The 27065-nt window shown below is 29.3% G+C and overlaps 5 protein-coding genes across 5 annotated transcripts; 3 read left to right on the top strand and 2 right to left on the bottom strand.

Annotated features, from left to right (window-relative positions):
• Positions 1–1947: 1947 nt before the first annotated feature.
• Positions 1948–6056, bottom strand: LOC112693520 (centrosomal protein of 97 kDa). Its single transcript, XM_025568633.1, has 11 exons — positions 6022–6056; positions 5757–5899; positions 5534–5692; positions 5366–5467; positions 5030–5298; positions 4689–4873; positions 4247–4630; positions 4062–4185; positions 3904–4003; positions 3412–3492; positions 1948–2304 (listed from the first exon to the last, which is right to left on the bottom strand). The coding sequence occupies exons 1-11, from the start codon at positions 6026–6028 to the stop codon at positions 2080–2082; spliced, it is 1779 nt and encodes a 592-aa protein (XP_025424418.1). The 5' UTR covers positions 6029–6056; the 3' UTR covers positions 1948–2079.
• Positions 6057–6443: 387 nt separating this feature from the next.
• LOC112693193 (DNA polymerase subunit gamma-1, mitochondrial) lies at positions 6444–9962 on the top strand. The gene is made up of 2 exons (XM_025568153.1): positions 6444–6485; positions 6571–9962. Exon 2 carries the CDS (start codon positions 6578–6580, stop codon positions 9908–9910), a length of 3333 nt encoding a protein of 1110 aa, XP_025423938.1. The 5' UTR covers positions 6444–6485; positions 6571–6577; the 3' UTR covers positions 9911–9962.
• Positions 9931–10665, top strand: LOC112693201 (probable RNA-binding protein EIF1AD). Its single transcript, XM_025568164.1, has one exon. It carries the CDS (start codon positions 10013–10015, stop codon positions 10454–10456), a length of 444 nt encoding a protein of 147 aa, XP_025423949.1. The 5' UTR covers positions 9931–10012; the 3' UTR covers positions 10457–10665.
• Positions 10666–11989: 1324 nt separating this feature from the next.
• On the bottom strand, positions 11990–18045 carry LOC112693805 (regulator of telomere elongation helicase 1 homolog). The gene is made up of 15 exons (XM_025569026.1): positions 17407–18045; positions 17142–17331; positions 16617–17047; positions 16432–16545; positions 16059–16271; positions 15809–16000; positions 15401–15513; positions 14957–15098; positions 14826–14890; positions 14065–14227; positions 13753–14004; positions 13440–13679; positions 12739–13119; positions 12254–12404; positions 11990–12134 (listed from the first exon to the last, which is right to left on the bottom strand). Exons 1-15 carry the CDS (start codon positions 17506–17508, stop codon positions 12058–12060), a joined length of 2826 nt encoding a protein of 941 aa, XP_025424811.1. The 5' UTR covers positions 17509–18045; the 3' UTR covers positions 11990–12057.
• Positions 18046–25067: 7022 nt separating this feature from the next.
• LOC112692991 (zinc finger MYM-type protein 6-like) lies at positions 25068–26735 on the top strand. Its single transcript, XM_025567841.1, has 2 exons — positions 25068–25683; positions 26251–26735. Exons 1-2 carry the CDS (start codon positions 25068–25070, stop codon positions 26733–26735), a joined length of 1101 nt encoding a protein of 366 aa, XP_025423626.1.
• Positions 26736–27065: the final 330 nt, after the last annotated feature.

Raw genomic sequence — 27065 nt, 5'->3', positions numbered from 1 at the left:
TGAGTCACATAAAAAAAAATTGTTTACATATGATATATACTAATAATTGTGTTGCTATTATATTTGTTATATTGATTATATTATTTTACATAGAAATATGAGTGTAAAAAATATGAATGTTACTGGAAAAATTGCTTTTAAGAAAAAATTTAATTTTTTGACAAATTAAATATAATGGCTTACCTTTGTTTTCGACGAAAAATTATAAATCAACCCAAGAATTATTAAAAAAAAACGATGTTCATCACAAATTTTTCTTTTTTTAGTCGCCATAATGTTTGGATTTACTTTTAAAATGAAACTATTACAAACGCAAACAGTCACACGTATGGGCGTAATTACGGTGTAATACTAATTGCTACAAACGCAAAGTAACTATAACCATAGATTAAATATATTAGATACATATGTATTATATACATAGATTGAAATATATTTAAAATTTTAATTTTTAAATATATATAAGTATATTTAATTTATCCTATGACTGAGTAGTGCAGCTATCATTATCTTCGACTCCGATTAGATAATAATAACTATTTTATAGATGAAACTGACTATATAACTATATAGAATAAACATTAACTATTAACGATTAGATTAGATTTTATTAATAAAGAAAAAAGAATTAAATAGTATTGAAAATTGTATAAACAATTTTATTGAACAAAAATAAAACACATAAATTAATCACCTTTGTGCGGGCCATAAAAAATTGCTTTGTGGGCCACATGGGAGCCGCTGGTTGCCGACCCCTGCTATAAAACATTAGTAGAATAAAATATTAATATCTTAAATTTTGGATAAATTATAGGACATAGTATAAATAAACTATGATTTAAAGTCATATATATTCATCTATTAAAAACATGTTTTTATATAGAAATCCGCGCTCTAATAATAACTAAGGACATTAACGAGTTAAAAATTGAAATTAAATTAAAACATTAAGTTTTATTAATTACATTATTTTCGAACTAACTTTTAATTTAATAAGTTACTTTTTAATGTATATTACGCTTTAAATTCAAGTTAATTTTATATAAAAATAAAAAATCAAGTTAAATTTTTATATAAACTAATTTTTCAAATAATTTATGTTTGAGAAATAATAATATAATATTTAGTTAATCAATATTTTCTTACATTATTTACAAACAAATCAGTGAGAGTAAATAAATAGATTTACTATGGATATATATATATATATATATATATATGTGTGTGTGAAATGTATATACCATATATTGAAGTATTACATTAATAAAATACCACTTGTATTTATAAAATTACTCGTGGAAATGCTATTTTTATTACCTATGAGAAAGTGTGTTGAGTCATATTAATATGAATAACAACTTGAACATATTTTTATATAGTCTTTTAAAAATGAATATGTAAATCGTAATGTTCATATAGAATTTGTATGTGAGATTCCCAAATCGTGCACCGCGGTGCCCTAAGGGCACTACGACCATTTTCTAAGGGCACTGCGATCTACATACAGTTCATAACAAATTTTTTACCTTATAATAATTTTATATAATAATTATAGTCATTATAACAATAATTTTTATTTATTAATTTTTTAAGTTTAAAAATGCATTAATTTATAATTAAGTTAAATTTTAATAAAATTAATAAAATTGGTTATCAATAGGTTTTTTTTTTTGTTCTGTAATGTAGTTAGTTCACAGCAGGGAACAGTGGCTAAATTGGGTTTAAAAAAAGGCACCGCTGAAAATAAAGTTTGGGAACGACTGGTTTAGAATAATTTTGACAGTTAGTCTTTTAATTTTAATACTTGTTTTAGTTATAAGAATTCAAGTTTGAAAATATTTTTAATAAAATAATTAATACTGACATTTTTATACATAAAATTTGTAATATATAAAAAAAATAAAATATGATAAGGATCATTAAATTTATTACATTTAAAGTTTCTTACAAAATAAAAGTATAAAAGAAAAGAATATGTGGTTAAATTTACTTGACTAGATCAATGCTGTAATGATAATAAAACTGTAAAAAAATACTTCCATCAATATTTGGGTAGTTTTGCTTTTGGAAAATAATAATTTATATGTCTGAAGATGTAGTAGTTGCATTAATAGTTTTAGCCATTTGATTAGTACAGGGTTTGGACAGTGGCAGAAAATTGGGCCGTACAATTGCATTGGAATTTGGATAACATTCATCAGCAGTCTGTATGGCAGTGATGTCTGTTTGAGTTTCGGCTACGCTCTGTAAAGAAGGGCTAACACATCGCAATACTTGGTCCATGGACTGTTGCAACTGCTGGACCTTAAAGAAGAAAATATTTAAACAGTAGTTGTAAACATTATTCAAAATTAATTATTAAACAGATACAAAAAAATATGATAGAGGTTTGTAGAGTTACTAAGATATTATGGATTTAAGGTGAACCACAATGAGTAAAAGTAATTGAATATGAAGAATTATTACATACAATATATGTTTAGTAGCGGAATGCACTTGTACTCCGATAGAATTCAAAAGCTGGTAACTAACTAATAAATTCCTATCTACTCCCAGCTATTCCCTTAATCAAACTTTTTAGATCTACATACTTATAACACTTTCTATTTTTGTATCCATTGCTACTTTATTTTTTTTTCATTTACTGTTTAGGACTCCAATTACAATGGTTGTCACACCTTACCTAGCCTTAACACATACCCCAAAGTCTGTCCCAACTTTCTTGGTTACTCTATTAGAGAAATATCAGTCTCCTTGACATCTTTATAGATTCCTAGTTCAATATCTTTATTGTGTCCAAATTTCCCAGTTCTTACTAGTCTTCACAGATAGTTCTGATTCACAATTATGCTTCCTTGCTATCTGATTTTTTTCTGATTTGTTTGGTTCTTTCGCATTTTTCTATGCTTTTATTATCAAATCACTAATCTTACATCTAAGCCTAAATAATAAAATTGTTGAATTATTTTGGGTTCATAGTCATGGCGGTATCACTGGTAATAAGGAAATTGATTATCAGGCATTTACAACTAAATTTTTTTAAATTATTTGTCAATTTTTAAAATACCAGCTTTCAATCTTTTTCCTTCCCATCACAAACTTCTACAGAATGCTTGGAAATTTAAATGGACCTCATTACCACTCAACTTTGCCACATATTACAGATGAGACGACTGCCAACACTTACTTAGTTCTCACCCAATATGTATTACGCAAAAATAAAATATAAAATCTAAAAAAAATACTGTAATAGGCAAATGGTCTTTGATGTTGAAACACAAACCTCAAATAAATATAAAATATTAGAACTAATTAAATATGTATATTTTATCAATGACCCTAGACAGTAAAATTGTAATTTTTACTTACAATACTTAACTATATGTTTATATATGAATATAATATTTTTACCTTAATATCTAATGAAGAGCATGTTAAACACTTTGAATCTTCTTTATTATCACCATTTTTTTGGTTATCCATACTATTAACCTATAAAAATTCATAATTTTTATTTCAATGCAAAAACGTGTAATAAATATTGGTTCCTTGACTGATTTATTTTATTATTCAATATAATTTTTGAAATTGTTACGATTAGCGTAGGTAATTATTAAGTGATAAGCTACTTAATAAATGTTTAAAATATTTTTTTTTATAATTATAATGCATACATTCATTAAATTAAACTATTTTAAGAGAAAAATACTACAATACCTGAACTTCTACTGATCTAAGAATTAGAATAGATAATATAACCAATTAGTATGAAAAAATATCATTAATATTATCATACAATTTTAACTTATTTGGATAACAGCAAACAAAATATACTAGGTATTGTTAACTAATTAATCCAAAATATCATATATCTATACATGTATGAATAAAAGCAAGAAATACCTTTTTCCACAGCTCATTGATTGCTTGCATTTGTAACACAACTAATTTATGTTCTTTTTCCAGAGTACTTTTGGTATCTACTAAATCTTTACTCATTTGTCTAAATAATCACATTTTGTCAATTAAATTAATTTAATGGAAAAATTAAAATAATTTACTTTATGTATTGATTGAAACGCAACATCTGTACATGTTGGTATACATTGGTAACATTTTTGTTTAAATTCCTAGTTCGATATCCTCTCCACATTTTTTGTATTACAATAGCAGACTGGTGTGAATCTACACAAAATGCGGAGAAAAATATAAATTTATAATATAAGTCATTGACAATGAAATTTACTTTTATTTTCGTTGCCATTCATTTTTGATGCTTTATTCTTGATCATTTGCAATTTGTCCATAGTTGGTGCACGAGATTCTTCTCCTGCAGGCGTTTGGAGACCAATTATAGGTCTGGATTTTGGTATACTTGGTGTCAATGGGCTCGGTAAAGAATCCAATATCGGCAACATAGTACTTGCAGCTGGTAGTGGTGGGGATTGAACAAGACTATTGACTTCAGTCACTGGCAAATGAATGCTACGAGACATACTATTGGGTGTTACTTGGCAGCTTTCTGATCCCATAGATAATCTTTGAGTAGTTGATTTTAGAACACTAGGATCTAGACTCCTGGTCATTAATGATTCTTGTCCAGAGTCTTTAGTATTTGGAATGCTTGTCCCTAAAGGTATATCAAAATGAATAATAATAAAAACAAGTTTAAATTAAACTTAATTTACTGTGCAATTGTTCTCTATATTGTTGAGCTTTGCTCAACACTAATCTCAATTTTCTTTCTTGCTCAGTCTCTAAAGCATGACTAGTAATAGGACAAGTTTCTGTTAAATAACGAACAAGAGCAGTATGTTGACCAGTATGAAATTTTCGTCCTTGACCTTGGCTATACAACCATTCAGCCTTTAAACTAAAAATGATTAAGATTAATATTATTAGACAAAAATTTCTGCAGAATCCCACATAGATATATAAAAATAATTTTAGTTTGTATATTTTGTACTAAATATAACATAATTAATTTTAAATTATTCAAACTAACTGATATTACATTATAAACATTTACTTTTCTATATCATCCACAGCATATCCATCAACTATTTTTACACTAGAGCACCAATTAACAATGAATGGTCTATAGTTAAATGTGTACCCTTCTAAACAACTATTCCCAGTTAAAGTGATTTCTCTTAAAGAACCAAGACGGCAAAGTTGAGATATTTCATTTAAATCATTAAGATTGTTATTAGCTAAAGTTAGAATGAGCAAGCTGACTGGAAGGAAATGTTGACAGTTTGTTAAATGACAAATATGATTTGAATGCAAAAACAATCTCTGCAAAATAATAAATTGTTATTGAAAAAGATTGTTTCAAAAGGCTTAATTAAATTAATGTACTAACTTCAAGTCTTAAAAGATGACTTAAATTTGTTATATACGATATACTATTGAAAGATAAGTCCAAATGCACTAAATTAATGTTCGTTGATAAATGTTCAATAATCTAAAAAAAAATATTTATTTTTTAAATATCTACTATATGATATATAAATAAAAATAAAAATTTTACTTTGATTTTGTTATGAGACAAATCAAGCCATGTTAGATTTATTAAATCTCTGAGTCCTTCAATACTCATCAAATGATTATTTGATAAATCCAATTTAACTATTTTTGACAATTTTGCGACTGTATACATTCTCATCATTTGATTATGGCTGGCGATTAACTTTAAAAAAAAAATAAATTTTATATAGTTATATGAATTAATAATAATTTATAAGTTTAATTACTTCAGTAAGCTCAGTAAAGTTTTCTACATTTTCCAGCTTTTGCAAACAATTTTTGCTTACATTTAGTACTTTAATGGTATGACTATTTTCATTTTTTGGCAACTTCCGTAATTCTTGGTCTGATAAATCTAATAATGAATTATCTGAAAATTAAAAACATTTAATGTAATTTATAAAAAATATTTTTTAAATATAACATTAGAAAGATATTCAATATAACAACTTAAAAATAAAGTAAAAGTTAGAACATAAAAAATTAGGTTACCAGTCATTTTAACGAATATTAATTGATTACACTTAAGCACTTTAGTGTTTTTTGAATTAAAACAAACAAGTTTTAAAACATCATCATATAAAATTAATGAACAATTAAAAGGAAAAAAACAAACATTTGAAATTTCGTTATTGTAAAAATACCTAATAAATATTACTGATTCTTATCTCAAAACATAGGAACTCACTACCCTGATAGTAATTGCAATAATAGTAAACTAACTGAACTTAGAAACAAATTTGATATCTGTATAATATGTTATTTGTTTTGGATTTCGGTTCCAATTATATTTCATTAATATTGTTTCACATATCATGCTCTTATAATCATAACGAAGAATGTAAATACAAATACGAAATACTGATTAATATAATAAAATATTATATTCTGAGAAATTTAACACTGATTTGAAATTTTTAAAAATTTAAATGTTTTAAATTGATTTATCTTAAAAGGTAAGTGATTTCAATTTAAATAAATAAAAATGTAAGATTAGGCGCTATGTACATGTAACACACGTGTTTTGATAATTTAAATTAGTGTTGAGATGTATTGGAATCGTGCTAACGTATATTACGCGCAATGCATGCGAAGCCGGGTCAATTACAGTTCAGTTTCCAAAATACCTGAACGGGTTAAAGAAAAACCTATGTTGGAAAAATCACAAGAAGAAGTGATGTCTGATACTGTGATTAAAACACCTCGTTTAATGCCAGTGGAGAAGTCCGAATTTCGTAAGAATGCTTTGAACATTCAGATGTTGTCAGCCAATTTATACGAACAACTTTTTAATGAGCCTCATTGTACAGATGAAAATATTTTAAAGATGGCTTTAAATGAGCTATCTAAGTATGATTTGCCTTCAAAATTACACAAAGTGTCTGATGTTGAACTCCAGTTACCTCCAATAGAAGAAAACATAATTAATCACTTCTATAAAATTGGTAAAATACAAAGTGAACCATATTCTGTGTTAATGGATGAATTTTTAAAACTTTCAATACCACAAATGCCTAAAGAATGGGTTTTCAAAGAAGGTTGGACTAGGTATGGAAAAGAAATTGAGCCATGTGACTATCCCAGGGAAAAAGTAATTATTTTTGATGTAGAAGTATGTTGTAGAGAAGGCGACTTGCCTACCTTAGCAACTGCTGTGACATCAGAAGCTTGGTATAGTTGGGTCAGTAAGGATTTAATTAGTTGTAATACCAGATCAGGTAGATATCTTGGTTATTCGTGTAAAGATCTCGTACCATTAGAGACATCAATTAAATCTAAAGAAAAGTCATCCCAGTGGATAAACACTCCCAAGTTGTGTGTAGGCCATCATGTTGCTTTTGATAGAGCTAGGATTATGGAGCAATATTGGATGAATCGTACAGGTCTTAGATTTATTGATACTATGTCTTTACATGTTGCTATTAGTGGTATTACAAGTTATCAAAAAACTTTGTTAAAATCTAAAGATACCATTGAAGATGATTCTTGGAAACATTACAGTTCATTAAATAGTTTAAATGAAGTATATAAATTATATTGTAAGTCAGAGTTATCTAAAAGCGATCGTGATACATTTGTTAAAGGTTCATTGTATGATATTAATAATAATTTTCAGAATTTGATGAGTTATTGTGCAAATGATGTTATAGCCACTACAGAAGTTTTGAAAAAATTATGGCCTCTATTTATAGAACGCTTTCCTCATCCTGTTACATTAGCAGGTATTTTAGAATTAGGTACTTCATATTTGCCTGTAAATTCAAATTGGAAAAGATATTTGGACACTTCAAACGAAATATATGAAGACTTGGATATTGAATCTAAATTTTTACTTTCGCAACAAGCTAATCAAGCTTGTCAATTAATGTATAATGGTAACTATAAAAAAAATTTATGGCTTTGGGATCAAGATTGGACTTCTAAAGTATTAAAATTGAAAAAAGAAAAGAAAAAGAAACCTGTTATGACTGTTGAAAACAAACCTATAGAAACTGAAGACATGTATGAAAAAAGGTTCTTAATATTAGAAGAAAAGTTTTCACCATTAATGGCAACTAGGGAACGAATGCCAGTAAAGACACCACACTTAGCTGGTTATCCAGAATGGTATAGAAAATTGTGTGCAACTCCTAAAGACAAAAATTGGGTTCCTGGTCCACTACTAATTAGCTCTGGTATGCACCTTGTTCCCAAGTTACTTTTTCTTATGTGGAAATCTCTTCCTCTTCATTATGTACGAGGACATGGTTGGGGCCAACTTGTACCATACAGCACTGAAATAAAACTTCCGAACGCTGAATTGGTACCATTGAAAGAATTACAGGATCACTATATTAAAAATAATGGATCTTGTGATTGTAAAATTATAATTAATAATACTGAACTTCATGAAGAGGTACAAACAAATTTAGTGAAATATGAATGCATTTTCAAAAAAAAAAAATTCAGAAACATACATAGTATGCCTTGCAAAGAGAATTTGTCAACTGATTGTGGTATTTTAAAACTTCCACACAAAGATGGCAATCATTTAAATGTAGGTAATCCACTTGCACGTGATTTCTTGAATAAATTTTCTCAAAATGGTTTATCTGGTAAAGACAGTAAAGCTGAACGTATTATTGAAATATCACGTATGCTATCTTATTGGAGAAATAACAGAGAACGTGTAGAAGGTCAAATGGTTGTTTGGACAAATAAATTAGAAGGATATGGTGCTATTATACCACAAGTTGTAGTATGTGGAACATTAACTCGTAGAGCTGTTGAAAGAACATGGATGACAGCTGCTAATGCTATTGATGAACGTGTTGGATCAGAGTTACGGAGCATGATTCAATCACCTCCTGGTTATTCTTTAGTTGGAGCAGATGTCGATTCTCAAGAACTATGGATAGCATCAATTATTGGCGATTCTTTTTACGGTAAAGAACATGGAGCTACAGCTTTTGGATGGATGACCCTTAGTGGAAAAAAAAGTGATGGCACAGACATGCATAGTGCAACTGCCAAAGCCATTGGTATCACAAGAGATAATGCTAAAGTATTAAACTATGCTAGGATTTATGGGGCAGGAAAGCCATTTTCTGAACGTTTATTGAAGCAATTTAATCCAGATTTGAGTCCTGCACAAGCAAAACAAAAAGCAGTAGCTATGTTTAACATGACAAAAGGAAATAGAATTTATAAGCTACTTGATTCTGTTTTACCAGAGATCAAAAAAAGAGAACACTCACGGATTGGTGCTCAAGAATTATGTGCTATATACAATATGAATGTTGAGGAATTATTTGAAAAACCAGCTTGGAGTGGAGGTTCAGAATCAGCTATGTTTAACAGCCTAGAACAAATTGCATGTTCAAAAAAACCTAGAACACCATTTTTAGAATCTAGACTCAGTCGTGCTTTAGAAATGAATGGAGTTGATGTTGATAAGTATATACCAACCAGAATAAATTGGGTAGTTCAAAGTGGGGCTGTAGATTTCCTACATTTAATGCTAGTCTGCATGCGCTGGTTAATTCATCCAAATGTTCGGTTTTGCCTAAGTTTCCATGATGAAATACGTTATTTAGTACCAAATGAACACCGTTATCAGACTGCATTAGCTTTACATGTTACAAATTTACTCGTCAGAGCTTTTTGTGTTAAAAAATTAGGTATGACTGATTTACCTCAGTCTGTAGCATTTTTCAGTTCAGTTGAAGTAGATACTGCACTTAGAAAAGATGCACTAAATGATTGTATTACACCATCTAACCCACATGGTTTGTCAAAAGGTTATGGAGTACCACTTGGAGAATCATTGGACATTTTAAAAGCCATAGAATTATCTGGTGGAAATATTGGTGTATTCAAGAAGAAAAAAAAAAAGAACTGATTTACTAAAGACTGAACAAAATTCAAATATAATAAATTTATATTAACTGTACATATTAAAAATTATTTGTAAATATAATATTTTTTTGGTATTTTTTGCAGAATGTCTAAGGCAACTAAACGTAAACATGTACAAAAAGAAATGCTTACTGCAGAATGGAATGGTCCAGTTGATGATCAACGTATTGTACGTATAATTGCTGGGCGTGGTAATAATCTTCATGAGGTATTTTCTGTAGAAGATAACGAAATATTTCTTGTGTCAATGCCAGCCAAGTTTCGTCGAAATGTATGGGTTAAACGTAATGATTATGTTGTTATTGAACCAATTGCTGAAGGTGACAAGGTACGTGGAGAAATTGTACGTGTTTTGACTAAAGAAGACATGAAAATTATGAAACAGAAAGGATGGGATAAAAAGGAAGAAAATTATGATATTGCACCTAACACTAATCGGCCTGTTGTTACTACAATCAGTGACTTGAGCTGTACAGATACAGACACTGATCATGATGACCCATCTGAAGATACAGATTATTCTTCGTGAGAATATGCTTAAATAAACAATTTATTTTCTTTTACACATATGTTGTGCTAAACAAAGACTATTCTGTTAATAAAACATTATGTGATTTATATATTAAGTTCTAATATGGAAAATATATTTAATTAGTTCTAAGTATGTCTTGTATTATATAGTGTTAAAAATAAATGTTCAATTTGTTCAATACTAAAAAAATTTTTTCATTTATTGTATATGGGAAAAAATATTTAATTTGATTAAAAATTAAATTTATTATCCATAAATTGTTATTATATTTTACTATAAGACTTATAAATTATTACTTATTTACATTATTATGGTAGATCATCAAATGATAAGTATTGAGTTGTAAATCGATTTAGATAAAAATGACTACAATGCTTTTAGTTATAGGTAAGTTATATTTTACCAGGGCTTTGCACTCGTAAACGTAATGTAACCCGAAACTGATGACGTATCGGTTATGAGGTAATATTGTGGAGCACAGACGAAGAATGAACAGTTAAACATAACCGCTTTCCCAACAATCAACGGTTTTAAGACGTATCACTACAGGATTTTAGAGCTACGCCATTAGCTAAATCAAGGATGGGCAATTTCTTAGTGACTAGAAAGCCAATTTTTAGAACTTTAAAATCTGGCGGGCCATAGTAAAGTAAGCAAAAACGAAAAAAAGGTCATTAAAATTGATAATTAGCATTCATTTGAATTAATTTAATTTCACAACAACCAATACAATAAATGCCTAATACCTGTAGATAAGTTAGCTACGCCAATATGGATGTATACAGAGCCGTGTCAAACATTTCAGTGCCCTGGGGTAAAATTTTTTCTTTGGGGTCACTGGGCAGATAAGGGCGCCCCCTTACTTTTAAAAAACTACAGCGCCGGAGGCAATTGCCCCTTTTGACCCCCCCCCCCCCCCCCCTTAACACGGCCCTGGATGTATATGATACTTAGACATCTAATGATTTAGCTGGAGTTCAATACTATAGAAAAATATAATATTTACATTTTATGTGATAAAATTAATTATATACTGATAAACACTAACATTTAATGAAGTGATTTGAAAAAGTAGCACGGGCTGGATAAAAAAAGTATACTGGCAGGATGTGGTCCACCAATTGTCTATCCTTGAGCTATAATACCCAACATATTGAAGAAACTTTTCTATATCACCTATCTTTTCCACACTAAAAAAATAAACCAATTGATTTTCATCATACAGGTAGGACAAAAAATGAAGAATTATACATGACCAAATAAGGAGTAGTCCAATTTCTACAAATTACTTAAAAATCAAATATTTCCAATAATCACTCATTAAAATTCTCAATTATAGTGAATCATGGTAGTAATCATAAGTATGGTGAAGTAACTCAATTTTTTTATTTTAATTATTAAAAAATACATTATTTGACATTCAGATTATTGATTTAAAACTCACTAACACTGTACATATACATTTTAATACAATAAAAATCATAATGATTAAATTACTGCAAACATATTATAATTTATTAGTATATTGGTATTTCATTAAAAATAACTATAATAAATGTGCTTAAAATAATATATATATATATTAGTTGTTACTTCTTTCATAAATGTTTAGTTAACTTTATACAATAGCTGGAGAATTCACTGTTTGTTTCTTTACCAAAAAAATCATTGAGATCTGAAATTTTTTAAAAGTATATGTTAAGCAATATTATAATAGGTTGTTACCTAACAACTTATTATAATATTTGAATATGAATTTCAATTTTAAGTACATCAATGTAATTTATAACTTACCTAATATAACACCTATAATATTAGGTGTCTTGTTAGGAAATAACTTGTCTAAGCTTTCAATGAAATTCTTACAATTTCTTTCAATCATGTATTTTTTAACAAGACAAACAAAATTTGAATAAATTTCTTTATCTTTTAGCACACTTCGTACCTAAAACGAACAATTATTATTTATCATCAATAAAATAATATTAATTACAATTAATTATTTATTAATTAGTTACATATACAAATAATTAATTTTTTATCTCAAACACAAATAAATAGATAATAAGATTATTTTTAAATTAAAATTATTGCCAAATTAAGGTAAATTAAAATTAAAACCATTTAGATAATTCAGATTACGGAAGTATAGGTAATTCAATAAACTCCAGGACAAAGTCAATGTTATAATAATTTCCGATATATTAGATAAGGAATTTATCTTAACTGGTAACACATATGCTTTATTAATAATTGTATAAATATTGATATTTACTTACTTTTGTCATAAAGTTAATAGTTTTGTTTTTAGCAACTACAGTGTTTGTTTCTTCAATTTCATTGGGAATAATTTTCAATTTTCGTTTTTTAACTAATGGTTTTAAGTCACAAGACACATTGGTTATAGATGACTGACTTTCAACTATGGTATTAACTATTTTATTTTCAACATAATCATCAACAGATGCTAAAATACTTTTACTGCTACTACATTCCTCTTTTTTTTCTAATGAGTCTGCAAGTTTACTACAGTGGCTTTCATAAAGTTTTAAAGTATCATCTTCCATAACTTTTCTTTTAGCAGATTCTAATGATCGCAATACAGTTGATTGAGCAGGTTCTTGAAATGATGCATTGGAGAACAAAACTACTGAAGGCATCTAAAAAATATAAATTTATATTAGTTATAAATTATTAAGTATTTTAATTTGTAGTTATATATTTTTTTTATATGGAGCTGAGCGAGAGGATGAACTAGGAGTTATGAAAATTGGGGAAAATCAACCCAAAACTTGGAATTTGGGCTAATATTTAATAAACTAATTCTATGATAATTCATATTATATTTCCCAATTCCCAACATTATACTAACAATACTAACAGCATTTTAGTAGTTGGGAAATTAATTATTCTATAGAAAATTAAGAATTCCCTCTAATGGCTAGTTTTTTATTATGAAATATGTAAATTATTTACTTACAATTGCACCAGCATTTTTGAAAAATTTCACATTATCCCTAAAAGCCAATGAAAACTGGTCATAGATTTTTATATGAGGTTGCAACCAAGCAGAAAGCTGTAGTTTTATATTATTATTTGCATAACGCTCATCACAAAATATAATTGAGCCCCAATCACCAATATGTCGTATAACACGTCCCATAGCTTGATTTACAGCTTTAATAGCTTCCAATTTGTACCATTCTTGGCCAGTAAGGCCCTAAAACAGAATACAACATTAAATAACTAATTAAACTAACATAATACTACAGACAAATAATTTCCAAACTAACCTGTGGATTTTCTTTTTGGATATCATTTAAATAATCTCTTTTCATAACAACTCTTGGATCTAAGTAAGGAGGATATGGTAATCCTAAAATAATAACAGCTCTAGCTTTCCAGTCTGAAAAGTCGAGACCTTCAGATACTTTTCCTCTATAAACTGCTAATAACATGGCTCCCTTATTTTCTTGAATTGCTTTATAATATTCTTCAATTACACTATTCAATACATCCTTATTTTTTGGTTCAACAAATAGAGACTTAAAATAAAACAATAATGTTATTATGTACAAATTTAAAAATATTTTTAATTTCTTTACTTTATTTTTTGTGATTGATGCCCAAATATTACATCCTTGCCAATAATTGACACAACTATCTAAAAATGGATATGAAGGAAAAAACACCAAAGTACCTCCAGGTATAATTCGTGAAAAATTTACAAGAGTTTGACCCAAACTTATGAGGAAATCAGAATTATTTCTAATAAAATAAAATAATATTGCATTAAGTATTTACAGTTTTTTTATAAAAAAAAAAAAACTAGACTTTAGGAATAACAACATGACCATTTATTCATAAATATACTATTTTGATTCTGGATAGAATCTGCTATATCAATATAGTATATTTTAAAATGGTTTTTACTTAGTTTTCTATACATTAATACATATTATATGATTTTTGAAATATTTGTATTAATTATAGACAGTGACATATTTATATGCAGGCACTGTAGGAATGTGTCTAAATCGGCAAGTTTGATGTATTTTGTTATTAATTATTAATAAAAATGGTTGAAATCCTTAAAAATGATATTTTAGTATTTAAATGAATTTTTTTTTGCTTACTTAACTAGTTAATGTATATTTTATAGTAGACAATTAAATGATAATTTAGTTAGTATGGTATATTATTTTAGTTATTTCAAACCGTAATTTCCACAGGCCTACACACAGGAAACATGAAAACACGCCCCTGATTATAGGTATGATTGTTATTTTTATATAACTTAGGAGACTTATAGACTAGATTAAATCAAATATTAATATTATTATGAACTACTGTAAGTATAAATTACCGGCTACTGTAGTTGCATACAAGAGGCTTATTATTTGGACCATTTTTTATAACTGATACACATACCTAAAATTAATAATATACAATAAAATATAAATCAATAAACAGTTTAAGTGTAAATATTTAACTAACTTGATCATTTTTAATAACATGGGCATTTTGTAACTGTACTTTTACTGGAATTCCTATTTCAGTTATAGTAGCAGCTAAAGGAGACAGTGTACCACTGGTAAGTATTATACAATGAACATTTCTTTCTAACAAATCTCTCATCCTGTTGAAGTAAACTGTTATTAAGAAATTATACATATTAAAGGAAAATTATAAACACTCAATTATTTATTTTTAAAAGAATTTATATATGCACTAGTCTTACATGAAATATGATCACATATGTATCTAAAGCTTCCTACTCCACAGTAAACTTTTGAAGTTAAGCTTACATCTCCTAACTATCAAACATGCTCTGAGAATTATTTTTATGTTAAATCAATAATTTTTTTTTTTTTTTAAAGTAAATTGAATTTTCATTGGAAGATGTACAATATAAAATTTAGCTAAATAATAAATACATACCCAAATCCAGGACTAAAACACCAAAAATGTACAGTTTTGCCTTTTTTAAATTCCTTTAACTTTTTGGAATCATTTTTTAATTTATATTTATTTTGTTCTAACTCTATGTAAGTCTAGAAAAGGAAATATTATAATATTAAAAACAGTAAAAATAAAATGCAATTAACAAAATAAAACAAAAATTAGTAAATTGTTAATACTCTTAAATGAATATTTAAATAAATAGTTTATACATAAAAATAAATAAATGTATGTCTGGATCGCACTTTGTATATACATGATAATGAATTTTTAATTCTAAATCAGTTGTACATTGCAAGTACAATAATATTCCAGGCTAAGTATTTATTTATTTCTATATATAAAATGTAATTGATTTTAACAAAAAATTATAATTTCATTAATTACTCTAAAATATTTGTCTGTATTCTTAGGGTCTCCGTTACTTCCCAAACTTTGCAAAATACATTCCAAAAATTGTTGAAATTTATATAAACTTGCTTCTTTAGATTGATGAGGTTGATTATTGTTAGATGATGACATATAGATTATAACTGCATTTAAAAAACTAATAAACTTTGACATGTTGGCAGGTGTTACCTAAAATATTTAAATGTTTGAATTAATCAACAAAAACATTAAATTTAATTATAAATACCTCTGCACCTTGAAGCAATTTAAACACATAAGAACCTTCCATTTTTTTGTCATTAGTACTATTGGTAAGTTCAATTCCATCAATAACCTTTTCTATTTCTAAAAATAATGCTTTTAATACACAAATATCGTCATCAGAAAATTCTCTTGGTCGTAACTGAATTGGTTCTTTAGAAAATTCTGTATTTTTTTCATCATACAATGTTTTCATAATCTAATGATAAATAATTTCTATTATACTTATTTATCAAAATATTTTATTTTGATTTTAAAATTTAGCAAGTATAATTTTATACATGATAACTTCCAAATATGTTTAGCTCAACTAATAACAAGTTTAGGATTATTATTTACAAAACATAAATGTGTCTTACATCGGTTACAGCATCAATGCAAAATGCTACATCAGTGCTACTTATCTCTACGGAACATGATTCTTCACACATTTTTTCGATATTATGTCCTTCATCAAGAATGATTACATCTTCCTATTATAATGATGACTAATGTAAAATCAAATAGTTAAAATTACATACAATTTATAAGAACAAGTGCATACACTGAATTGGATTTCTAAAGCTTTCCTTGTCCTTGGATCAATAATGTAATTATATGGTGTGAATAAAATGTCTACATCTTTCTGTAGTTCTCTAGAACCATAATATGGACAGCAGTTAAATTTCTTTCCTTTTTTTACTAAATCTTCTATATCAATAATTCCATCATCTATAAATGCTTCTTTGGATTTAAGTTCGACGTTATTGTAAAACTGACATGTGCGAGCGCTAACTTTAGCACGGCACAAGGCAATTTTAACAGATGAATTAGTTTCTTTCATTACTTCAGGATTGATACATAGTTGGTCTCTTGAGCCAATTATACCAACTTTCATGTGTCTGTAATTAGTTCGACGAAGTTCTTTCATCACTTGATTTAGCTGAGTATGAGTTCGAGAGCCATAAATAATACGGGGTGGCCGTATTACTCCGTCTAATCGCAGTTGAAAATATATTTGCTTATTAATTAAATAATGAGGAAAAATGCATATAAGAGCACGATGATAAAATTTATTTTACAAACATACTCCAAGCGCTATTCGGATTTCTGTTGACACCTGCTGCTGTGTTGACCAACACGGAAATATCATTCTCTGTCGGACACATTCGATTGGCTTGTATCGCAGCTTTCTTAGTCATGAGCCAGGCCAACGAGGAACACAACAATGACAAAGTTTTACCCGTTCCAGTCGGAGACTCCAATACACCGTTGTTTCCCTAGGAACGGAAAGTTAATGTACACGACGATCAACGCGAAGCGACAAAATATAAGAATAATATGTTCATACTTACGTTCTGCAAGCATTCTAGAACCTTTTCCATGTACCGTTTCTGGACATCATACGGCTCGTAGGGGAAGTCCACGAGTACTCCGTTGCATTCAAATGATGTCATCGGGGTGTAAATTGGATTTCCTTTTCTCAAAAACGCAAATGATCGCGGACGTGGACACGAGCGGACGGAAAAAATCGTCGGCAACGTTATCGAGTGTATTCAAACACATCGTTATCGGTTATCGAAAGCGCGGGATATCGACCGAACAATAGATATAATCAAGGTGCGTTACCCCAGTACCCGCACTTTCGAAGTCATGAATTGTAATCAAGCAGTATTATGTACTTTATTTTGTACAATTTTATTCAACCAAAATTAAATTTTGTACAACCCCCGAATCTCCCCGAAATTCAATTTTATTTTACGGGTGCTGCGGCATCGTTACACCAGCACCCGGATCAACTATTTTTCACAAATTTCAACTTTAAACCGTACAGTATTATGTACTTTATTTTGTACAATTCTCAAACCAGAGGCGACTCGTAGGGTTCATAGAAGTTCGAGTACAAAATTAAAATATTTCCCCTTTATCCATTATCATAGTTTACCACCTTCAACTTCTGTTGGTAATTCATTTAACTCAATTCTTTATAATGTAATAAATTATTTTTCGTTTTTTATAGGTTAATTCTATATTCTAGAACATCTATGTTAATACTTTTTATTATTAGATTCTTAACGGAGTGATAAACATGTTTATTTTACAATGATGTGTGCTTTTTTTTTATTTTATTTTTTTTATTGTGTCTGTCATCACGTTTTGGAGTAGTAATAATGCTTTGATTTTTGACTTCAGCCCCTCTTTAAAAAATAAATTTAATCTAGTTTATACTTTAGGTGGTTAGAAGTCAGTTACGCCGCGACAGCCGTCCGATGCACACGTGCATCGCTCCGCGCTTATCGCGACAATTAAATTTAATGAGCACTATTAAGTTATATCATACTTCTCAAATTATACATAACTTAATCTACATAAAACGTCCTTTTTTTTTTTTTTTTTTTCTTCATTATTATTACTAACCAACGCGTTACTAAATACTGAATAAAACAATATGTAGTCTTACATAAAAACTTCAACACCGGCTCCCGGCCAACGGCCGCATCTCGCGGTCTAAAACACATCCTATCGCACTATGAACACCAACACCAAGACAGCCAGTCCCAAAGGTAAAACTAAACAAAAATGCTTATCACCGTTAACGATTACGAAACCAATTAAGCACACGGCGAGTGAAACAACTCCATCTGACTGTTATGAACTGTAACTGATAATGAATTCAACTGGCAAAACGTTGAAACAAACAAACGTATTAGATCGCCAAATAACACTACTATCTCACCACCACGCACAAAAACAAAAAATGAACCAACAAAATTCACTTCCACTAATCGTTTTTCCGCAATTGCTCCTATTGAAGAAATGAATACGGACACTGAAATAAATGTCGAACTTAAAGAACCTCTCCCACCACCGCCAATTTACATAACATCTCCAATACAGTACGTCGATCTGTGTAAAAATTTAACACTAATAACAAAAAACGAGGGTTTCCAATGCAAATCTACTACGAAAAACATCAAAGTAAATCTCCATTCTGCCAACTCGTACCGGGCCACAATAAAATTGTTCACCGAAAATAACATTGAGTATCATACGTACCAAACGCAAGAAGAAAAATCCTACAGAATCGTCATCAGGAACCTTCATCATACAATCCCAACCGAGTACATCAAAGGAGACATTGAAGCAAACGGATTCTTAGTAAAACATGTCACTAACATACTAAAAACACACTAAAGAACCTCTTCCTCTATTTTTTGTAGACCTCATCCCTGCACCAAATAACCAAGACATCTTTCAATTAAAAACTATCTGCTTTTCCAAAGTTAAAATAGAAGCTCCTCATATTAGACGCGACTTAGTTCAATGTCATCGATGTCAACAGTATGGTCACACCAAATCGTACTGCAACCATCAACCTAAATGTGTCTGATGTGGTGAAAACCACAGCTCTGATTTATGCTCTAAATCCAAAGACCTACCCGCAAAATGTGCACTTTGCGGCAATAACCACCCGGCAAACTACAGGGGATGTTCCGTCCACAAGGATCTACTACGTCTACGAAAAAAACACCAATCCAACACCAATTCAAGAGTAATAATCGAGAAGTCCACCTCACCTCAAACTCAATCCAGCAGTCAAACTACTCAAGGAGAAACACAACATCACGAAAATGTACCCCTAAATCCTCAAACCGAACCCAACGACACCCAGCACACATTATATTCACAAGTAACTAAAGGTAGTAAACCAAATAAACTATTGTTAAACAGTTCAAATGGTCATCTCTCCGATCAATCACTAACAAGTCAACTAACAACATTCATTTCTGAATTTAAAACACTAATATCACCCCTCATAACACTTCTTAATCCTCTAATAACCCTTCTCACCTCACTCATAAATAAATTAAGTTATAATAATGGAAACTAATCTCAAACTTAAAATAATCACATGGAACGCTAACGGTATTCTGCCTCATAAACTAGAACTTCAGGCAATCTTAAATAATCACAATATAGATATAGCTATGATTTCTGAATCTCACCTAACTCCAACGAAAAATATTAAAATTCTCGGCTATAAAGCCTATCAAAGTAATCACCCAGATAACACGGCTCACGCTGGCTCAGTTATACTAATAAAAAATAACCTAATTCATTCACCTCTCCCCGATATTAACGAAACTTATCTCCAAGCAACCAGCATTCTTATATCCTTAAATAAATACACTAAACTAACACTCTCATCTACTTACTGCCCTCCTGGCCCTAAAATTAGTATGAATAACTTCAAAAACTACTTTGAATCACTAGGTAAATACTTCATTATAGCTGGCGACCTAAACGCTAAACACTCCACTTGGGGATGTTTTTTAACAAACACAAGGGGAAGAACTCTTCTTAGATCACTAAAAAGCTCCAACATAAAAATACTATCACCTCCTCACCCCACCTATTGACCTTCGCATCAAAATAGACGGCCCGATATCCTTGATATTTTCATAGCAAAAATCCCAAGACACTGTAATACCAATGTCTTTAATATAAACGATCTATCATCCGACCACACACCAATCATACTTGACTTCGAATTACTCACTTCAAATACCCTCGAAAATGCCCAATCTCACGGAAAAATAGACTGGCCCTCCTTCCAAAAACTTATAGAAATACGTACACAACTCAATCCCTCCTTGAAATCAAACGATGACATCGACAACACTATCCAAAAACTCACATCTGACATACAGGAATGCTCTTTCTTAGCAACCACCTTCAACTCTCACATTAAAAACTACCCTCTCCCTTATCATATTAAACAACTTATTCATGAAAAACGCAAAGCTAGATCTCGCTGGCAAAAACACAAATATCCTATCGATAAACGTAATTATAATCAATTAAAAAACAAATTAAGTAAAGCACTTCTCCAATATAGCTCCCTCACCTATCATCAGTACATCCAAAACTTATCAACGCACAACTCTTCTCTTTGGAAAGCAACGAAAAAAATATTAAAAACTCGCTCTACTCCATCCCCTTTGCGTAACGAAGACAACTCGTGGGTTATTTCCGATACAGATAAAGCAAATCTTTTCGGCGAACATTTATTTAAAACCTTTACACCACATAACATAGCTATAAGCAACACCCAAAAGTAAAATAGTCATACTAACCTTGAACTCAATTTTACCCGTTTCACTCCCGGCCAAGCATACTAGTCCCGGTGAAATTGAATTTATCATAAAAAAAACTTCATAACAAAAAAGCTCCAGGTTATGATCGCATTACTAACGTCACTGCTAAAAATTTACCAAAAAAAGTAATACTATTACTATCCTATATATACAACGCAATGCTACGCTTATCTTACTACCCTCTAACCTGGAAATTCTCCGAAATAATATTAATTCCAAAACCAAACAAACCCCCCGAAAACGTCACTTCGTATCGCCCTATAAGCTTACTCCCAACTCTTTCTAAAATATTCGAAAAGATCCTATTAAAAAGACTTCTACCTTTGGCTACCGAAGCAAAAATCATCCCAGACATTCAATTCGGATTTAGACCTAAACATTCGACCATACATCAACTGCATCGATTAGTTGACACAATATCCTCGTCACTAGAAAAGAAACACTATTGTGCAGCCATTTTTCTTGACGTGTCACAAGCCTTCGACAGGGTCTGGTTTGACGGCCTACTATTTAAATTAAGAAAATTCTTGCCTGCACTTTACTTTCTTCTGTTAAAATCGTACCTAACCGACCGCACTTTCGTTGTACGCCAAAACTCAAGCATATCTAAATACTTTAGTATCTTAGCTGGAGTTCCCCAAGGCAGCGATATCGCTCCCTTCCTATATAACGTATTCACCCACGACATCTCTACAACACCCTACACAGAACTTGGCACCTACGCTGACGACACAGCAATTGTGGCCTCCAATGTGAATCCAGCTATGGTCTCTAACATGATACAAAAACACCTCAATATAATACATCTTTGGACAAAACGTTGGAAAATTAAAATTAATGAATCCAAATCCACCCACATAACTTTCACCTTAAACAAAAAAGCAACATGCCCACATGTATCAATGAACAATATTCAAATCCCTACCTGCTCAGAAGTCAAATACCTAGGCCTTACTTTAGATAGTAAACTTACCTGGAATGCCCACCTAACACTCAAACGAAAAGCTTTAAATGCCCGTCTCCATCTATTAAGACCCCTTCTGCGATCGAAAATGAACATAAACAACAAATTAATAATCTATAAATCCCTTCTTAAACCGCTATGGACTTACGGCATTCAACTTTGGGGTGCCGCAAAACCCTCCAATATACGAAAAATTCAAGCCTTTCAATCCATTTGCCTTCGCCTCCTTTCCTCTGCACCTTGGTATATAACAAATAATAATCTTCATAAAGACCTCAAAATTCACTCGTTAAATCAAATTTCTAAAATTTATTACACCAAATTCTACACTAAACTTCATTCGCATACAAACCCCCTTATCACAAAACTATCTACAAAAACACTTCCCGATAACCCCCATCGACGATTAAAAAGGAAATGGCGTAGGGATCTCCTATCCTAACACATAAAAAAAAAAAAAAAATTACCATACATAAACAAATTCACGTGCTGGGTGTTACCATTGGGTAATCTCCCATATTCAAATCAACTCACATTCATTTTATATTTCTATATCCACCTACTTATTGTACACAAATAATTGTATAGATTGTAGATTACTTTACCTAATAAAAAAAAAGAAAAAAAAAAGGTGGTTAGAAGTTTTTAGAAGTTAGAAGGAATTTATATTAGTTTTTAAGAAACTCTGTAATAACCCTGAAAAAGTAACGGAAAAACAGGAATTTTTACGTATAATCACTTTTCGACTAAATCGATTTATTGATTTTGATGTAATTCAAAAGCGAATCATTGTAAAGACTTGAAATTTTAACTAAATTTTTATGTTAGCGTTATATATTTATGATTAAATTTTCAAAATATTTATAGACCATTGAAATTTTCGATTTATCTAATTTTTTTTTCTTGAAATACCGATAAAAATTTTGGCTCCTAAAAAAATCTTTAAATTTAATATTAGTTGTTTAATATATAGTGCCCCACTACAACTCAATGGATCATTGAGCATAGTATTTTATAACCACTTATTTCTATTTTTAATATTTGCCGTTTATAATATGTTATCGGGAATTTTATCCACAATTATTTCTAAAAACTTTCTTTTCATTTTAAAAATAATAACATACAGTATTATATATTTAAAATGGAGATCCTACATATTTAAAATGATTGAATAGGTACTTGAATGTATTAAAGCTGTAGGTATGTTGAATCATACATTGCATTGTTTATATTATTTAGATACCTTTACTAAAACAATAATACTATAGCCATCCAAAGTAATTTGATCTTTTAAATTTAAAATTTCATCATCAATATTTTCATTTAAATTATTTGGTTTTCTTTCTCTATTATCGTTTGCCATCACTTATTAGAGTCATACACAAAAATTTTAATTATATTTTAATATAAAACAAAATAAATCCAAAGAAATTATACCTAATACACGACATAAATGTAACTTATTAAAATTATCATAATTTTGAAAAACAGAAGTACATTAAGACATTAGGCGATAGGTACATTCAAGTTCATATTAAAACCAAATACATATTATAGACAAAATTATAGTAAATTACTAAAATAAAATTAATCTATGAGTCAAAATATTCGATACATTTTGTTGTAGTAATGCCTAGAAGCGCGATATCATGAATAGACGAATTAGTCGACAATGTTGAAAGTAGCATAATGCCCACGTACGACGTACCAACTAATTAGTATCATTGTTCATTTATTATAAATAGTATTTATTATTGTACAACTTAAAATCAGATTGTATTAGACTATTTTTAGAAATGCAATATTATATTTTTATTCTTAACATTAAGATAACAATATTAAATTACAACTCCTACTGTGATGATGACAAGAAATTGGTTAGACGATATTAAAATAATAAAAACTTTTACGGTCTACCTACGGCATAACAAATATAAAACAATCAGTGCCGGCGGGAGATTTTGCGGGGCCCAAGGCAGATTTTTTTCATGGGCCCTATACAAATTAAAGAAGAAAAATACATTTTTTTTCTATTTTACATAACCCCTAAAAAATATTTTATTTTTTATGTACACAATTAAACAAAGTATATTAAACGTACAATTTTCAATTTGGATTTATTTTTTAAAACTATAAATATTTTTTTGCTTATGCACAGATACATTTTTCGTATTAAAATAAAATATATATAGATCAAATATTAAGGTACAATTAATACAAGTTAACTACACAAAAATTAAAAAAAAAATCAACATTTTAACATCAAAATTGTTTTTTATTTTTTAATTATTTAGAAATAATATATTTTACAAACCTAGTTGTGAGCGATTTCCGATAAACAATGTTAAATACATATATAATCGTAACAAGAGTACGTCGAGGATTGATTCGTTATCGCACAACTAGACAGTCCAATATAAGTTGTCTAATACAGTGGTTCTCAACCGCCGGTCCGCGATAAAAGAGATGCCGGTCCGTATTGTGTTGTCATCTGATTTATTTTTAGTGTAGCGTTAGGAATTTTATTAGTGTATTATATACCCGTATACTATCGCAACAATTAGTTTCATATCTACATTATTGATTCAGCTTTCAATTGCAACTGTGACGTTGCGGCTGTACGACGTTATTTTGTTTAATAAAAATGAATTTTAAACAAACAAACTTACTGAATTTTTACAAAAAAAATAATAATGATATTGCCACCAATTCAGTTTCGGAATTCGTTGATAATATCATTGCATCACCATCTAAGAAGAAGAAAAAAGGTACATTTGTTCGTAATTATAATGATGATTATATTAAGTATGGATTTATTTGTTTTTCTTCTGATTCTAACGACATACCGAAACCGCAATGCGTATTGTGTTCTGTGATTTTATCTAATGAAGCAATGAAACCTGCTAAACTTATTCGTTACTTGGAATCAAAGCATAAAGAATTTAATAACAAACCTATAGATTTTTTTATTCGAAAAGGTAAAGAGTTAACGGCTCAAAAAAAAGTTATGTCTGCAACTTCTAAGGTTGATTACTCATTAGTTAAAGCATCTTATCTGGTAGCATTTCGTATAGCCAAATGCAAAAAATCGTATAATATCGGGGAAACTTTAATTAAACCTTGTTTACTTGATGTTACTAGTGAACTTTTAGGGCCTTCCGCTGCTAAAAAAATGAATGATTTACCTTTGTCTAATGACACGATTTCTAAAAGAATAATTGATATTTCTGTAGATATCGAAGAACAAATTATAGATAAAATTAAATTATCGAAATGGTTTTCAATACAACTTGACGAATCAACTGATGTATCTCAAAAAGCAATTTTGCTATGTTACGTGCGATTTATTGATTTTCAAACATCAGAAATGTGTGAAGATTTATTGTGTTGTTGTGAATTACCTTCACATACTACAGGGAGTGAAGTATTTAAACGATTAAATGAGTATCTAAAAAAAAACCAACTAAACTGGGAAAATTGTGTGTCTGTGTGCACGGATGGTGCCGCAAGTATGACCGGAAAATATTCTGGTGTAGTTTCCAGAATTAAAAATGTAGCAAACATACATTTTGTTCATATACATTGTATTATACATAAACAACATTTAGTTGCGAAAAAAATGTCACCTGATTTGAATGAAGTATTGACTGAGGCAGTAAAAATAATTAATTTTATTAAATGTAATGCCTTAAATTCTAGATTATTTTTAATTTTATGTGAGGAAATGGGATCTGAACGTTCTCATTTATTGATGCACGCAGAGGTTCGGTGATTATCCCGTGGTAGAGTCCTGAATAGATTTGTTGAATTAAGAAAAGAAATTGAATTATTTTTAATTCAAAAGAAAAGTAATTACATTTCAATTATTCAAAATACTGAATGGATCGCAAAATGTATTTATTTATCTGATATTTTTAACTTAATAAATACCCTTAATTTAAGTTTACAAGGTCCACTCACAACAATTTTCACCATGTTAAATAAAGTTTATGCATTTAAAAAAAAAATACAGTTGTGGATAACGCTTATTCAAGAAAGAAACTATGAGATGTTTGAATCTTTTTCATCATTTATAGAAACTAATGAGTTAAAGATCGATAGTAATATCAAAATTACTATCGAAAATCATTTGCAATCATTGTATGATACGTTTGAAGATTATTATCCAGTGAATCAAGATCCACGAGACGGATATTTGTGGGTACAAAATCCATTTTTAACAAACTCTCAACATAAATTGTGTTTAAAAGAACAAGAACTTTTGTTAGAGATATCATCAGATATTGGTCTACAATCTAAATTTAAAACAATGTCTGTAACCAAATTTTGGATTGAACTCAAGGACGAGTATTACGTGCTTTTCGAAAAAGCAATGAAAATTCTTCTTCCATTTTCTTCGACATATCTATGTGAAGCTGGATTTTCTGGAATGACCCATATAAAAACCAAAACTAGAAATAGGCTCGATGCCACACATAGTTTACGTGTATCTTTGACAACTACAGTGGAACCAAGATTTGATAAAATTGTTAAAACAAAACAAGCACAACGCTCTCATTAAAATGTAATATTTTATTTATAAATATATTGTTAAAAATTAACTAAAAAGTACTCATTAAAATGTAATTTTTGATTTATAAAAATATTATTAAGAATTAATTAAAAGTATAATACTTAAATCTTGCAATCAAAACTAGAAAAATTAGTTATAGTATAGTAATAAAATGTAACATAAATTAATAAATTAACACATGTTGTGATTAATTTTGTGTATTCTTGTTGATGAACAAAAAAAAAAAAGTTCCTAGTTCCTAGTTTTTGTAAAATTGAGGTGGTTCGTGACCTAAAAAATATTATCGAAGTGGTCCGGGGTGGTAAAAAGGTTGAGAAA

Source organism: Sipha flava, unplaced genomic scaffold, assembly GCF_003268045.1.
Source record: "Sipha flava isolate LNK unplaced genomic scaffold, YSA_version1 117_pilon_pilon, whole genome shotgun sequence".
NCBI lineage: Eukaryota > Metazoa > Arthropoda > Insecta > Hemiptera > Aphididae > Sipha > Sipha flava.
The sequence above is the reverse complement of the archived record's forward strand: the minus strand, read 5'-3'. Positions and strand labels throughout refer to the sequence as shown.